Source organism: Acanthamoeba castellanii (genome assembly GCF_000313135.1).
Source record: "Acanthamoeba castellanii str. Neff unplaced genomic scaffold scf7180000084712, whole genome shotgun sequence".
Classification (NCBI taxonomy): domain Eukaryota; phylum Discosea; order Longamoebia; family Acanthamoebidae; genus Acanthamoeba; species Acanthamoeba castellanii.
Genome location: NW_004457363.1, coordinates 91,187 through 105,141, shown reverse-complemented (window position 1 = coordinate 105,141; position 13,955 = coordinate 91,187). Strand labels below are relative to the sequence as shown.

Genomic DNA, 13,955 nt, shown 5'->3' with positions numbered 1-13,955 from the left:
TCATGTAAACAATGTGTATAATTTTTTATTATTATTATTCTTTTATTCCTTTTATAATGTGAGCCTTTGAGATTTACATTAAATCAATCAATAAATAAATAGATAAATCATCGAAGGGGCTTTGGTGGCTGGTCGTCTTCGAACAGCTGTTGGCTCTGGCGGAGCAGGTTGTCGCTGACCTTGGCGCCGAGCTTGAGCACGCAGGTGCGCTCGAGCACGTGGCCCGTGCGGGCGTCGATCAGCCACGCCACCACCGACCCGCAGCAGCCCACCAGCGCAAAGGCCACCAGCACCTCCACACGCATCTGCGAGACCACCGTCACCCCCTCTACACCATCACACCACACGCAGCGTCAGCACACCGCACACACCACCGCACACACCGCACACACGCAGACGGTACCGAGGTGGCTGGCTTGGGACGCGTCGGCGATGAAGTCGGGCACGAGGCCCAGCAGGAAGGGCGAGAGGAAGAGGGCGGCGTTGAGGGCCGAGGTGAGGAGCCCGTAGGCGGAGCCCACCAGCTTGGGCGGCACGATGAGCGCGATCGACGGGAACACGGCGGCGGGGAGAAGGCCGTGGGTGACGCCCAGCAGCAGGCACCCGGCGAACGGCGTCAGCGACGTGAAGAGGAGCAGGCTGTAGGCCACCACCGGCAGCACCGTCGCCACGAACGTCAGCGTCACGCGGTGACCTGCGAGTTGGTCGGCCCGTGACGTCAGCTCCACATAGCGATCATGCCCACACGACAAGAGAAGGGCCGGCGTACCGTAGCGATCGATGATGAAGCCGAGGGGCACCATTACCAGGGCGGCCGCCAAGTAGAGGCTCGCCGTCACCCGCGACGCCTCCACATCAGCCATGCCCCATTTCTATTGAGTGTCAATCGTTGCCTTCTGTGCGTATGTGTGCGTATGTGTGCGCGTGTGTGCGTGTGTGCGTGTGTGCGTGTGTGCGTGTGTGCGTGTGTGCGTGTGTGCGTGTGCGGTACCTGTTGGAGGAATTCGCTGGAGAAGGAGATGAAGGGGAGCACGGCGCCGTAGGTGCCGAAGGTGGTGAGCACCAGTGCCCAGAAGAGGGCCGGCAGGTGGAGAATGCTGGCCCAGCTGAACTCCTCGCCGTCGGCGCTGGCCGGCTGGAGGTAGGCGTCGTACCGCTTGTCGACCGCCACGAGCCCGACAGCGGCCGCGAACGAGACGCCGACCAGCACCGCCGTGGCCGCGAGCACCGCGAAGAAGCCCCAGTGGGCGTAGATCTCCGGCACGGCGAACATGGAGACGAAGGAGCTCAACCGGAAGGAGAGCATACAGACGGCGAGCGCCATGGACAGGGTCACCTTCGTGTCGTGCGAGTACCATCGCGCCAGCAGCGCGTCCTGCACCACTGCACCGTCGTTCGGTGAGTGTTGTCCACACGCACACGACACACACGACACGACACGACACGACACGACACGACACGACACGACACGACACGACACGACACGACACGACACGACAGACACGACACGAACCTGATACGCATTCGGTGCCGAGGCCGTAGAGGAGGCGGCCGGCGAGGAGGAAGGCGTAGGTTTGGCCCAGGGCCAGGAGGTTGCCCGCGAGCCGGCGAACAGGAGGCAGCAGAAGTTGACGCCCAGGCTGTCCACCATCACCTGCGCTCCACCGTCAACGACATTGACATGAGTCACACACGACACGACACGACCAACGACCCGACCAACGACCCGACCAACGACCCGACCAACAACCCGACCAACGACACGACCAACAACACGACACGACACGACACACAGAGGCTTGGTGCGCATACCCCGGCAAAGAAGACGGCTACGATGTTGGGGAGAGCGTAGGCCGAGAACAGAAACCCGAGCTGCCCATCTGTGAACCTGTGTTGTATCGTGTCGTGTGTGACACAGAAACTCGTCAATCAATTCTACATTGTCAAGAGGCGCTCGTGTCGTGCGGTACCCCATGTCAGTCTTGAGTTGTGTGTAGAGGGCGCCGACGGAGGAGTAGCTGAGGGTGGGTCCAAACACGAGGAGGAAGAGCAGCAGCAGGGCGCCCAGGCGCACGGCCAACGGCGGCGTGGGCGCAGGCTCGGCCGGCGACGACTTGGACGCTTCCGGGTCGCTGACTGGCGGCGTACTGTCGGTGTGGTGCAGCCAGTTGTCCCAGAAGGTGGCGCCCTCCGAGTGCGGGATGCGGGGCACCCGGAAGGGGATGTGCACCGCGTAGTCGACCCAGGGGTGCATCAGCCCGAGGCCGTGCTCCTTGCCCGACGTCTTGTCCGCGCCCAACAGCATCGTCTTCTCTCTCTGCTCCTCCATCTTCTTCTTCTTCTTCTATTCCAATATGTGTTCTAAAATTCTGGATCGTCTTCTTCTTGGTGGCTTTGTATGCTACACGAAACAAGGAATGGCCAATCGGAAGCTAGCATGAAGAATATGCTGCAATTATTCGATGATATTTCAGTCAGAAATGAAAGAAATTTCGTGTAAACCTGTTGGGTTGGAATTCAATTCAAATATTCACAGTGGCGGGAGGACTACGTTGTCGATGAGGCGGGTGGAACCGAGACGAACGGCGGTGGAGAGGAAGGCACCGGGTCCCTTAGGGTCGATGTAGTCCAGCTCGTGCCCGAACCCCGCATCGGCGATGCTCACGTACTGCACCTCGGGCCGCGGCGGACCAGCCGCCCACCAGTCCTCTCCCTTCTCCAACGCCTCCTTCGTCGCCCTGGTCAATCACCTGATGAGTGAGCTTCCACCTCGACACTATCAACGGCAACACAACACGCGAAACGACACGACACGACACACACGACACGACACGACACGCACTTGATGATCTCTTGTGCGCTGCGTTCCCCGTCGAGATAGCGGCTCCGTCCAGCGCAGAGGGCCTTGTACAGGATGGGCGCCCTCTTTCGCTCCTCGGCCGAGAGATACACCTGCGGCACACATTGGCAACGACACAACACATCAATGGTCAGCTCGCGCTGACGGATTCGCACTCGCTACTATGCGAGGGGTGAGGGCAAAAGGTGTGGATGTGCAACGCACGTTGCGCGAGCTCATCGCCAGGCCGTCGGCCTCGCGCAGGGTGTCGCACACCACCACCTCAAGCCCGAAGTTGAGGTCCTCCACCAACCGCCGCACCGCCACGCACTGCAGGGCGTCCTTCTGCCCAAAGTAGGCGCCTGCAACGTTCACCAGAAGATGTAGTAGAAGAGAAGAAGATGTCAAATGTAGAATGTAGAAGGTGTCAGCCGTGAGGGTCTTGAAAAAAAAATGTAGGATGAAGAGGCGTACGGTGGGGCTGGGTGATGTTGAAGAGCTTGGACACGACGGTGGCCACGCCAGAGAAGAACTGAGGCCGCGCGTGGGCCTCGGAGGTGTCGGCCATCAGCCCGATATCCACACGCGTGCTGAAGCGGTCGCCGTAGAGCTCCCGCACCGAGGGGGCGAACACCACCGCCTCGACGTCGCGGCCGCCGTCCCCCTTGGGCAGCAGCCGCTGCGCTCAAGCCCTGCTCGATGGCCAGCACGTCCTTGGCCACGTCGCGCGGGTACTTGTCAAAGTCTTCGCCCACCCCGAACTGGGTTGGGTTCTGGTGGCATGCCCCCCCCCCCAATACAGAGATGAGCAAAGGAGAGATGGTTGAGGGAGAAGGGTGGTGGTCGTACGACAAAGATGGAGCAGAAGAGCGCATCGGAGTGAGGCAGAGCGTGGGAGATGAGGGAGATGTGGCCGGCGTGCAACGCGCCCATGGTGGGAACGAAACCCACGCGTCGGCCCTCGCACCTCCATGCCTCGCGCAGCGCACGCACCTCTGCCACCTCCCGCACCACCTTCACTCGCCTCTGCATGTCTGTTGTTTTTGTATTTTTGTATTTTTATCTTCTTTGTTTTATATGGCCTTTGCCACGTAGGCAAAGTAATGTTAAGATAATATGGTTTGCAGAAGGCAGGCAGTGCACAGACGTGCTGGGGCAAGGGGGTAGCCATGGAGCTAAAGTACTGCCAGGTGCTCGCAGGACTGCTGGCCAGCTGTTGGAATTAGCAAGAGGCAGGATTTGAACTCGCGCTTCGGAAGACGCACGACGTGGTTGCGGGGGCAGAAAAAGCAATAAACCAAAACGTCATGTCCGCCCACGCGAAGCTGCGCAAGCACTTCCCCGGTCTGTCTTCCGACGACGAGATCATCGAAGGTAACACTCCAAATTCTTTTGTGATGTTTTTTTTTGTAGCCCAACACGCATTTTTGGGGCTCGCTCCATCTCTCAATCTCGCTACACTCCAATCCATTCCAACAAGATTGCTCGTGCGCCTACGCGGAGAGCACGCATGGAGTGCCGCAGCAGGGTCACTTGTGGGTCACCTCCCACCATCTGTGCTTCCACGCCAAGATCCTCTCCCGCAAGACCCAGGTATTGCCCTAGCTCGTTGCCCTTTGCTATGCACAAAAATAGAAATAATAATAACTAATAATAATAAATATGAAAACAGAACATGTTCTTACCACGGCACGACACACGCGACACGACACGACACACGCGCTCGATAGATCCAATTGAGACTGGAGGACATCAAGATGCTGGAGAAACAGAACACGGCCTGCGTCGTGCCCAACGCCATGCTGGTCGTGACCAAGGACAACAAGAAGGTGCGGGCTTGCCGCCACCGCCACGGAGTAGTAGCGGTGCTGACAGAAACTATCATGTGTCGTGTCGTGTCGTGTCGTGTCGTGTCGTGTCGCGTTCTGTGGGTGCGTGTGCGGTGTGCGGTGTCCTCCAGTACTTCTTCGCGTCGCTCATGCACAGGGACCAGACCTACGAGGCCATACAACGGGGCATGCCCCACGAGGCCGAGGCCCCCGCCGCCTCCGCAGCACCTGAGGCCGAGCCCGAGCCCGAGGCCCCCGAGTCCGAGCCCGCTGCGGCCGCACCGGAGGACGACGAGGAAGCGAAGCAGAGGGCAGCGGCCGCTGCGGCCGAGGCCGACGAAGAAAGGGAGCGCGAGCGAACACAGAGGGAGGAGGAAGAGGCCCGTCAGCAGCAGCAGAAGGCTGAGGCGGAGGCGGAAGAGGAGCGAAAGAGGAAGGAGAAGGCGGCGGCGGAGGAGAAGAAGGAGAAGGAGGAGAAGGAGAAGGAAGAGGCCGCCCGCAAGCTGCGTGCCGAAGAGGAGGCGCAGGCTGAGGAGGCGCAGGCGCAGGCGCGCAAGCTCGATGAAGCGCGCCAGGCCGAGAGGGAGAGGGAAGAGCAGCAGCAGCGGCAGCAGGAAGAAGCGGAGAGTCAGCGCCTGGCGGCCGCCAAGCGAGCTCAGGAAGAGGCCCAGGCCCAGGCCGAGGAGGAGAAGAAGCAGAGGGCCGCGGCTGACGAGGCGGCGGCAGCAGCAGCGGCGGCGGAGGCCCAGCGAGTAGAAAAGGAGAAGAGAGCGGCGGCGGCGGCCCAAGAGGCCCAGGCGCCGAAGGAGCCCGCCAAGCCGGCGGCGACGGTGCGCAGCGCCGAGCAAGCCCAGGCGCCGGTGGTCGCGCAGGCGGCGAAGCGCCACCACCAGGCAGCCGTCGGTGGGGTAGAGGGCCTCCTGCAGCGGCACCAGGCGCTGGTGATCGTCTTTGGCGTTCTCTTTGTCTTTGTCCTCTCCCGTCTCTTGTTCTGATCATGCCCTTCCCCAATACATGCGCACACGTTCACGACACACGCACGCCACGCACGACACGACACGCACGACACGACACGACACGACACGCACACACGCGTGGGAGAGAGGGAAAAGTGGTGGAATAGATTTAATTAGTGGGAAGGAAGCGGTCGTCGAGGGCGGCCTCGACGATGCTGATCAGGAGCGGCACGTCAGCGTGGAAGTTCATATCCTTGGTTGTCGGAAGCGTCCCTGTGTGTGCATCATGTGTGTCGTGTGCGTGCGTGTGTGTGTGTGTGTGTCGTGTGCGTCGTGTGTGTGTGTGTGTGTGTGGTGCGTGTCATGAGGTGGCGTGGGTGATTATAATCGGAGGGGAGGAGTACCGTTGGTGGTGAAGGGAGCGACGACGCCGTGGTAGGCCAGCCCCTTTCGGGCGGAGGTCAGCGGATTAAGGTGGCGCGAGGTGATCAACTGCGGCATCGTACATAACAAGTGTTGGGGAGTGAGTGCCAGCGCCAAACAATCCCTTCCTCTCCACGACCCTCCGTCAGACGCGTGCGCGCGTGCGAATGCGTGCGACTCACCTCGATCGCGTGGGCTCCGGGTCTCGCCGCAGACAGGTACGCAAACCCTAGCGACAAAAACGAAGTCAGTTAACAATTAGGAATAAAATAGAAATAGAAATAGAAATATAATATAAATAGACTGCGCACCGGCGCCGTGTGGGCCGATTATGACGTCGGCGTGCGCGTAGGCGGCCATGGTGAGCGGCAGGGTCCCGTTGGGCAGGTGCTCGTCGAAGGTGATGTCGACCGACTGGTCGGTGACGCCCCGCTGCGTGAGCTTGCGCGGGTAGTCCCGGGCCAGCTGGGCCAGCGCCGCCTTGAGCTCGTCGTAGTTGGCGATCATGCGGCCCTTGTACCGGTTGGTCCGCACGATGCACAGAATGTTGACCTCCCACACATGTGGGGCCTTGGCCTGCGGCGGCGGCGGCGGCAGGGCCAGGACGCTGGTGCGCTGGTCGGCGGGCAGGCCGAGCGCGTTCCAGATCTGGTGGCCGACCAACTGGCTCACGCCCAGCGAGGGCACGTCATCGCGGCTGATGAACTGGGTGTAGTAGATCACCTCCGCCTTGACGAACTGCGCCGAGATCATCCTGTCACTGCACAAAACAAAACAAAGCAACAAGGCAAAGTGAGACACACACGACACACACGCACACGAGACACACACGCACACGCACACGCACACGCTGACGCACACGCACACGCACAGGCACACGCACACGCACACGCACACCGTACGTGGAGATGTTGAGCATGCGGAGGAAGTCCAGCTCGAGGACCTTGTTGCCCATGCTCATGTGGACGTAGACGTCGGGGTTGGCCTGCAGATAGGGCACCAGGAGGAAGATGCGGTAGAGCTCGCTCACCACCCAGTGCCAGAACATGTTTTGGTGCACGTGGGCGATGACCACCACCTCGCGCACCGGCACCCACTGGACGATGAGCGGCTTGGTCTGGTTGGCGGGCGGCGGGAGAAAGAAATCGCGGTAGAAGGTGGTGAGGTTGGTGCTCTCGGGAAAGGTGGGGATGAACACGTCGGTGTTGAGCACCGACCCGGCCCGGGTGACCCAGCCGTCGTAGATGACGGCCACGGCAGGCGGCAGCGTGTTGACGCCGCGCTGGAAGCGCTTGACCTGCTCCCAGTCGCTCCGGTTCAGGGCGAGCCCGAGGGGCTTGGCCAGCCGTTGGGTCAAGTAGACCGTGGCGGCCTCGCGGACCGACGGGTGGTAGCGCGGCGGCACGTAGCGGCGGTCGTAGAGCGCCAAGAGCGATTCGTTGGTCATGTCGGCGCAGAACGGGTCAAAATGGACGCAGTGTAGCAGGTACGCCTTGCCCGTACTGTTCACGCGACCATCTGTTTGTTTGTGTCGTGTCAAGTTGTGCGTGTGTGCGTGCGTCGTGCGTCGTGTGTCGTGTGTGTCGTGTGTGTCGTGTGTGTCGTGTGTGTCGTGTGTGTCGTGTGTGTCGTGTGTGTCGTGTGTCGTGTGTCGTGCGTGTACCAGTCCACAGGGTGTAGATCGAAGCATCGGACATGGTCTGCACCGGCAACTTCCTCGGAGCGTAGAGGTCGCCATTGACGCTCGCGTTATAGTACGCGTGGTCCTGAAGCCACCAACGTCGCTCAAGATGAGTATGTCTCGTGCGCAGTGTCATGTGTTCTGTGCGTGTCGTGCGTGTCGTGCGTGTCGTGTCGTGCGTATTGCCGTGTCGCACGTACGGTCATCTGGGCGTAATGGGCGTGAATGGCAGCCCGCGTGAGGGTCAGCGACAGCGCCGTGCGGCTGGCATTGCTCGGCGGCGGCCACATCGTCTGGCCGCCACCCGGCAGCGCCACGGCGACTGCACGCGGCGGCGATGGCACGGGCACGGAGGGCAGTGGGGTCGGTAGGACGCGCTTGACAGTACCAACGATCTGGACCTGTGGCGGCTGTTGGGCTCCACCTTTGCTAACGGAAAGAAGAGGAGGCAGTGAAGAAGGAGAAGGCAGGCTTGAGCTTCGCGTAACGCCGGTGTCGGTTGCGGCAGCTGCTGCGGTAGCGGCTGCGTTGGCGTGGGCTGCGAGGAAGGCGGCCGCGGTGGCCGGGTCCAAGACGAAGCAGTTGTGTGAGGAGGAGCGTAGGGAGAGGCTGTAGAAGTTGAGCAGGGTCAGGAGCAACAAAAAGCCCATCCCCGCCCTCCATCTGTTCCACATCTATGTCGACGTTCTACGTGCCGTAGATGAACGGAAAAAAAAGTAAATCGCAGAGATCTTGAAGGCTGCTGCGGGAGATTGTATTGTTTTGTGCTGCGCTCTAGCGCAAGTGGTCAAAGGGGGGAACTCCCGAACTGCACATCTCCAGAAAGGCAAGCCCTTCTCTACCTTTTCCAGTTCAAGCACTCTCAATAATTAATAATATTTAAATGTCACATGTTTATTTTATGTACAAACAACAAAATCGCACTAGCAATAAAATCTCTAAATCACAACAGGGAAGTTGATGACTTCTTGAACTACCTTCCTTACACGCCGTCGGCGAAGAGGGCGTTGGGCTGCATGACGTTGCTCTCCTGGAACAGCGCGTTGTCGCCCACGGCCGTCGATTGTGGGGCGTCCAGGGCCGACGCCGGCTCGGCCGGCAGCTTGGCCCGGTTGATCCAGCGGTAGAGCAGGTAGCCGCCGCCCGCCACCAGTCCACCCAGGGCCGCCAGGCCCGCGAGGCCCGCCACGCCGCCGGCCACGCCGCCCGCGATCGCCGCCGTATTGCTCGAGTCGCCGCCCTTGGGCACGACGTACGAAGGCGAAGCCGACGGGGAGGCCGAGATGCTCGGCGATGTGGGAGGCGACGGCGTGAGCGAGGGCGTTACGTAGAGCGAGGGCGAGAGAGAGGGCGTTGTAGAGGCCGAGGGCGAGAGAGAGGGCGTTGTAGAGGCCGAGGGCGAGAGAGAGGGCGATGTGGTAGGCGAGGGCGTGACAGAGGGCGTGACAGAGGGCGTGACAGAGGGCGAGGGCGTGACAGAGGGACAGAGGGCGTGACAGAGGGCGTGACAGAGGGCGTGACAGAGGGCGAGGGCGTGACAGAGGGCGAGGGCGTGACAGAGGGAGAGGGCGAGGGCGTGATAGAGGGCGTCGGCGAGAGCGAGGGCGTTACGGAGGGCGAGGGCGAGGGTGGCATCCAGGCGGGGCAGCTCGCGTCGGGGCTGTTGGCTAGCACGTAGGGCACGTCGTCGCAGGTCCAGCAGGTGTTGCCGCCCTTCCACGACACGGTGCCGCCCTGGACCAGCGTGGCCTTCGAGGCGGTGATCCAGAACGTGGCGTTCTGGGCGCACCCGAGGTCGCTGTTCATCTTGATCAGGCCGGTGGTAGTCTCCCAGTTCCCGTAGGTCCCGTAGCACTGGTTGCCGTTACCGCCGGTGCTGTACCACTGGGTGGTGCAGCCCGTGACTGAGACATAGCGCGTGCTCGTCCCCAGTCTGATTGGTTGAAAAAAGATGTGATGACGTGGCAAGGTTAGGTGGTGTGAACGAGGGTGGGTGCGAATGGAACGTACCCGAAGCCAAAGTCGGAGAGGCCGGGCCGGCCCTGCACGGTATACTTGACCGTGTAGACGCACTGGGCGATCTCCCACGCCTGCGCCGTGATCGTGTAGGGCGAACCGCTACAGTCTGAGACCACATGCAAAATCAGCACTTGCGGTGTGTGCGTGTGCGTGTGTGTGGGCCTGTGCGTGTGTGTGTGCGTGTGCGTGCGTGTGCGTGCGTGTGCGATAGGTACTGGTGGTTGTCTGGGCAGGATAGGCGGTAAGGTAGGTGGTGGGATTCTGAGCTGCTACGCCAGAGGCGAGCAGCAGAAGGGCCAAGGCGGACACGAGCATTGCAGTGTACGCGCAGCGCATGTTGATGTCTTCGTCTTGGTGGATGGTTGATTGGTTGCTTTCGATACGAGCAAGCTTGCTCGAGTGGTTGGATTGTAGCGGTGAAGAAGTGAAACAGGGGCCGCCTTCCCCGCTATAAGAACCCGGGCAAGAATTGGGCCGCAGGCCAGCACTTTGCCGCAAAGGGCACCAACCATAGATGGACCCGCTTCACGTCGATCTCACCATGTGTCTGACCACCGCGCGCACACGCCGAACAGGGCTTGCATGGGCAGGTACCGTTTGATTCCACTCCGAATCCCGTGGTGACACAAGGACACCGTGACCCAGCAAGTTAAGATCAAGCTGCGCAGAAGAAGAAGAAAGTTTGAAGCTCAGCATGGCGTGACGTGACACCAAAACCACAATTAAAACAGTGACTTAAACAGGTATGGTAAGTCAGTTGCACAATAAAGCAAAAGATTTTTTTAAAAAAATACTAAAAAGGAGATGAAGAGGCGAGTACCTCATTTATTGTGATTTTGTGCACATCAGTGGATGCCAGAGCCATCGGGCAGATCGGGCACGGTCAGAGGGCCGTCCTTGGTAACCAGCACTTGGCCCTTGTACGTTGCCTTTCCGCCTGCGGTACGAGGAAAGTCAAGTTAGCAGCAGCAGCAAAAACAACCGCAACCATGCTATCATACCCACAACAGCGAACTCGGGGACCACTTTGCCCCATTGCTTGTGGTTGAGGCAAGCAGCAGGATCGGCGCTAGGCTGCTGGCCCTCCAGATACACCCTAACCCAGGAACGAAGTAAGACGCTTGCCCGATTTTCCACCAGGGCTCAGCTACAGAACGTTGGTGTGGTTACCTGTCGCCGACCTCCGCACCCTGCGGGGGAGCGAGGAGCTTGACAAGCCCCTGCTTGCTGGTGGCGCTGTCGTCGCCCGCGAGCAGCATCGCATTGCTCTCCTTGCCGCGCAGCTATGGAAAAACAAAACACAAATATATTAAATACAATAAACAAATAGAATGTAAGTGTTTACTAGTCACCTTGCTCGCCTTCAAGTTGGTAATGACCACGATCAGTCGGTCCTGCAGCTCCTCGACCGAGTAGTACTTCACCAGGCCTGTCACCTGCAAAAGAGCGGGAGTGTGAGCTTCCCGGTGGGGGGACGTAGAGGGAGCTTGTACGAGCTGTCTGGTCTCCTCCCCGAGCGCGACCTGGCACACGTAGAGCGAATCGGCATCGGGGTGGCGCTCTACGACTTGCACTTGCGCCACCTGCACGCATCGTCGTTAGAAGGGTGCAGCTGATGGATTTGGTTTAGATGGAGCAGAAGGATGGTGGTCGCGAACCTGTAGTGTAGCATCTTCGAAGGGGTCCCTGCTGACAGCCGGCTTGGGTGGTTGCTTGGGTGCCTTCTCCTGCTTCTTCTTGGGCGCGACTTGCTTCGAAACGTTCGCCGTGGCCTCCTTCTCTGCGCTCGTGCTAAGACGCGCTACGTTTGCCTCCAGAGGCGCCGCCACTGATTGAGCCTGGGGCTGTTGTGCCTCTGTCTGCAGATGCACCCGCGTGAGGAACGAACGATGGTGCTCGATGAGGGGAGCTGGTGGTGAGTGCCGGACCTCGGAGCCCACCTCTGCTTCAATTTCGGCAATCAATGCCCGAAGCTCCTTAAGCGATTGCGCTGGCGAGACATCAGTAGTATCAGTATCCTGAGGAGTGTGGATCCAGCGGGAGGAAATAGGAGCGTACAAAATGGGCCTTGATTTGTTGTCATCGCGATGGGGTGCTTTTTTGTTATTATATATTATTTTTTATTTTTATTTTCTTTCTCGATTAGATTGCAGTGTTCGGTGAACTTCATTGATTTGCCAAAGCCACATGCAAGACCAGCCAGAACCTCTCCTTGGTGCGTGGCTGCCTGATTATCGTGGCATTGTCGTTTAGTGGTGCATTTGGCTCCCCGCTGAACGCGTTCCTTTGTCACCACAGTCCCAACACGCGTCTACGGTGGGTACTGCAGCGGCGGAGGGACGCTTGCCGCCACCCTCGGCCGCTTCGGCGTGGTACTTGTGCCCAAGTCGTCTTCGTTCTTTTCTTTCCTTTTCGTTCTTCTTTACACCATTCGTGCTTTCGCGTGCGGTGGTGCGTGTGTGGTGCTTATCACAGTCGCCCAAGAGAGCGCTGGAGCTGTGTGCTCAAGAGACGAGCACCGACTGGACCAACTACAAGATCGACGTCGTGTTTCACGTGCCCCGGCTCGGGGCAAGACCCGTACAACAGTTGCGCGTAGATGTCACCCCGAGCGCGTCCGCCATGGTGCTGCGAGGCTCCTCTTATGTCCCACCCGACGTCGCCGACCGCGGTCTCATCCTCGCCACCTTGATCAAGGGTATCATGCTACCCTGTGAAGTCGTCAGCATACCGTTGTATTCTCACCACATACCAGGCGGCTACGAATGCAAGACCCGATCACCGGAGGAGAGGAAACACAAATGTACGACTGCAGGCGAGGGCGTGGTGAATCTGACGAACTTACAAGTGCCACACTTGTTGTTGATGATGATGATGATGATGAGTATGTCGGTGATGTGGTTCGCAGTCAAGCACGAGGCCGACATTATGGCGGGGACGGTGTACGCCATCGCCAAGCAGCAGCGAGTGTGGAAGCGATCCTTCGCCAGAGAGCTGGTCGGGACGGTCAAGGAGGTGCTGGGGACTTGCCACTCCCTGGGCATCACCGTCGATGGTTCGTGCCTTGACGGCCCACCGTCATCTTCACGCCCAAGCCAAGGCCAAGCTGACGCTTACTCATCTCCCCGCAGGGATGAAGGCGCTGGCGTTCCAGAAGGAGATCTTGGAGGGTCGGGTGGTGGTCCCGAACGAAGAGGCTGTGCCGACCTTCATGCGCGAAGACGGCAGTGGAGTGGAAACGAGTCTGTGCAAGGAGACCTACATGAGCGACGAAGAGAAGCAGGCCATGAAGGACAAGGCCACCGCCAAGATGATGGAGGTTCGCTACCGAAAGTGAAACGTGCATTCTTTTTACTTACTATCCCTTCAGCAAGCTCCACTCATCCCTTCACCTTCTTCTTCTTCATGTCCACCTCTTCATGTCCACCTCTTCCTCTACATATGTCGACAAATTATGGGAGATCTTCGAGTTCGTCTACGCGCTGGAGGATCTTGGTCCTGCTGGTCTCGATGACCTCACCGCCCACGATCACCTCGTCGAGGATGGCGTAGACGCGGTTGAAGTTGAAGACCAGGTGGAGTTCGCACACGTTGTGGTCAAAGTAGCTGTCGAGGAGCTCCACGATGAGGTGGATGGCCTCGAGCGCCGCCAGCTCGTTGTCGTCGGGATCGACGCACACGCAGAAGTAGAGGCCCGCGTAGCGTCGGTAGATGAGCTTGTGCTCGCGGTACTCGGTGAAGTTGGTAAACTTGGTCAGGCGCGCATTGACCAATCGATGGATCTCGGCCGATAGCTTGCTCTTCTCTTCATCCTCGTAGGGCACGTACCACTTGGCGAGCCGCACCTTCCCCTGTCGGTTCTGGACCAGGAAGAAGCGCAACATCTCCTTCCTCTCCTTCCTCACGTTGTTTTTTCTTTTTCCTTTGTATGCCCCGTTTTCCCTACATTTCCTTTCTGCCTTTTTAGGTAGTTGAAAAAAAAACTACTGCCCGCGGAGGAGAAGCTGGCAGCCCGTTGCCTTGAAGCTGCCATGCTCTTTCGAAGTCCAATGGCCACGTGTTTACAATTCAAACCCCTAATGACGCCTAGATAGATCAACGTCCTAAAGGTGTGCACCGCTCAATTTGGAGTACGCCTTCCATAAGTCTTCAAAAGGATACCTCTCTTTGTTTGAACCGGCCGCAATGATGATTGGTGCCGTCAAAAC

General features: G+C 59.4%; 8 protein-coding genes across 8 annotated transcripts; 2 read left to right on the top strand and 6 right to left on the bottom strand.

The window, feature by feature from the left end:
• Positions 1 to 107: 107 nt before the first annotated feature.
• On the bottom strand, positions 108 to 2,329 carry ACA1_380870 (transporter, major facilitator subfamily protein; the record flags this gene model as incomplete). The annotated part of the gene is made up of 7 exons (XM_004336375.1): positions 108 to 328; positions 404 to 694; positions 770 to 872; positions 992 to 1,375; positions 1,514 to 1,654; positions 1,813 to 1,888; positions 1,971 to 2,329. The coding sequence occupies 7 exons, from the start codon at positions 2,327 to 2,329 to the stop codon at positions 108 to 110; spliced, it is 1,575 nt and encodes a 524-aa protein (XP_004336423.1).
• Positions 2,330 to 2,530: 201 nt separating this feature from the next.
• On the bottom strand, positions 2,531 to 3,871 carry ACA1_380860 (pantoate-beta-alanine ligase; the record flags this gene model as incomplete). Its single annotated transcript, XM_004336374.1, has 6 exons — positions 2,531 to 2,738; positions 2,843 to 2,952; positions 3,065 to 3,201; positions 3,314 to 3,518; positions 3,550 to 3,612; positions 3,689 to 3,871. The coding sequence occupies 6 exons, from the start codon at positions 3,869 to 3,871 to the stop codon at positions 2,531 to 2,533; spliced, it is 906 nt and encodes a 301-aa protein (XP_004336422.1).
• Positions 3,872 to 4,146: 275 nt separating this feature from the next.
• Positions 4,147 to 5,663, top strand: ACA1_380850 (GRAM domain containing protein; the record flags this gene model as incomplete). Its single annotated transcript, XM_004336373.1, has 4 exons — positions 4,147 to 4,213; positions 4,320 to 4,432; positions 4,570 to 4,668; positions 4,800 to 5,663. 4 exons carry the CDS (start codon positions 4,147 to 4,149, stop codon positions 5,661 to 5,663), a joined length of 1,143 nt encoding a protein of 380 aa, XP_004336421.1.
• Positions 5,664 to 6,112: 449 nt separating this feature from the next.
• Positions 6,113 to 8,378, bottom strand: ACA1_380840 (uncharacterized protein; the record flags this gene model as incomplete). The annotated part of the gene is made up of 6 exons (XM_004336372.1): positions 6,113 to 6,276; positions 6,359 to 6,807; positions 6,950 to 7,032; positions 7,135 to 7,565; positions 7,711 to 7,813; positions 7,929 to 8,378. 6 exons carry the CDS (start codon positions 8,376 to 8,378, stop codon positions 6,113 to 6,115), a joined length of 1,680 nt encoding a protein of 559 aa, XP_004336420.1.
• Positions 8,379 to 8,710: 332 nt separating this feature from the next.
• ACA1_380830 (uncharacterized protein) lies at positions 8,711 to 10,083 on the bottom strand (the record flags this gene model as incomplete). The annotated part of the gene is given in 4 exon segments (XM_004336371.1): positions 8,711 to 9,388; positions 9,403 to 9,661; positions 9,739 to 9,853; positions 9,963 to 10,083. The coding sequence occupies 4 exon segments, from the start codon at positions 10,081 to 10,083 to the stop codon at positions 8,711 to 8,713; spliced, it is 1,173 nt and encodes a 390-aa protein (XP_004336419.1).
• Positions 10,084 to 10,592: 509 nt separating this feature from the next.
• On the bottom strand, positions 10,593 to 11,830 carry ACA1_380820 (tRNA binding domain containing protein; the record flags this gene model as incomplete). Its single annotated transcript, XM_004336370.1, has 8 exons — positions 10,593 to 10,684; positions 10,749 to 10,843; positions 10,918 to 11,030; positions 11,100 to 11,183; positions 11,241 to 11,330; positions 11,406 to 11,606; positions 11,676 to 11,737; positions 11,806 to 11,830. 8 exons carry the CDS (start codon positions 11,828 to 11,830, stop codon positions 10,593 to 10,595), a joined length of 762 nt encoding a protein of 253 aa, XP_004336418.1.
• A 539-nt stretch (positions 11,831 to 12,369) lies between these two features.
• Positions 12,370 to 13,084, top strand: ACA1_380810 (uncharacterized protein; the record flags this gene model as incomplete). Its single annotated transcript, XM_004336369.1, has 3 exons — positions 12,370 to 12,550; positions 12,656 to 12,802; positions 12,879 to 13,084. 3 exons carry the CDS (start codon positions 12,370 to 12,372, stop codon positions 13,082 to 13,084), a joined length of 534 nt encoding a protein of 177 aa, XP_004336417.1.
• Positions 13,085 to 13,199: 115 nt separating this feature from the next.
• On the bottom strand, positions 13,200 to 13,631 carry ACA1_380800 (AP2 complex subunit sigma, putative; the record flags this gene model as incomplete). The annotated part of the gene is made up of 1 exon (XM_004336368.1): positions 13,200 to 13,631. One exon carries the CDS (start codon positions 13,629 to 13,631, stop codon positions 13,200 to 13,202), a length of 432 nt encoding a protein of 143 aa, XP_004336416.1.
• Between the last annotated feature and the right edge of the window lie 324 nt (positions 13,632 to 13,955).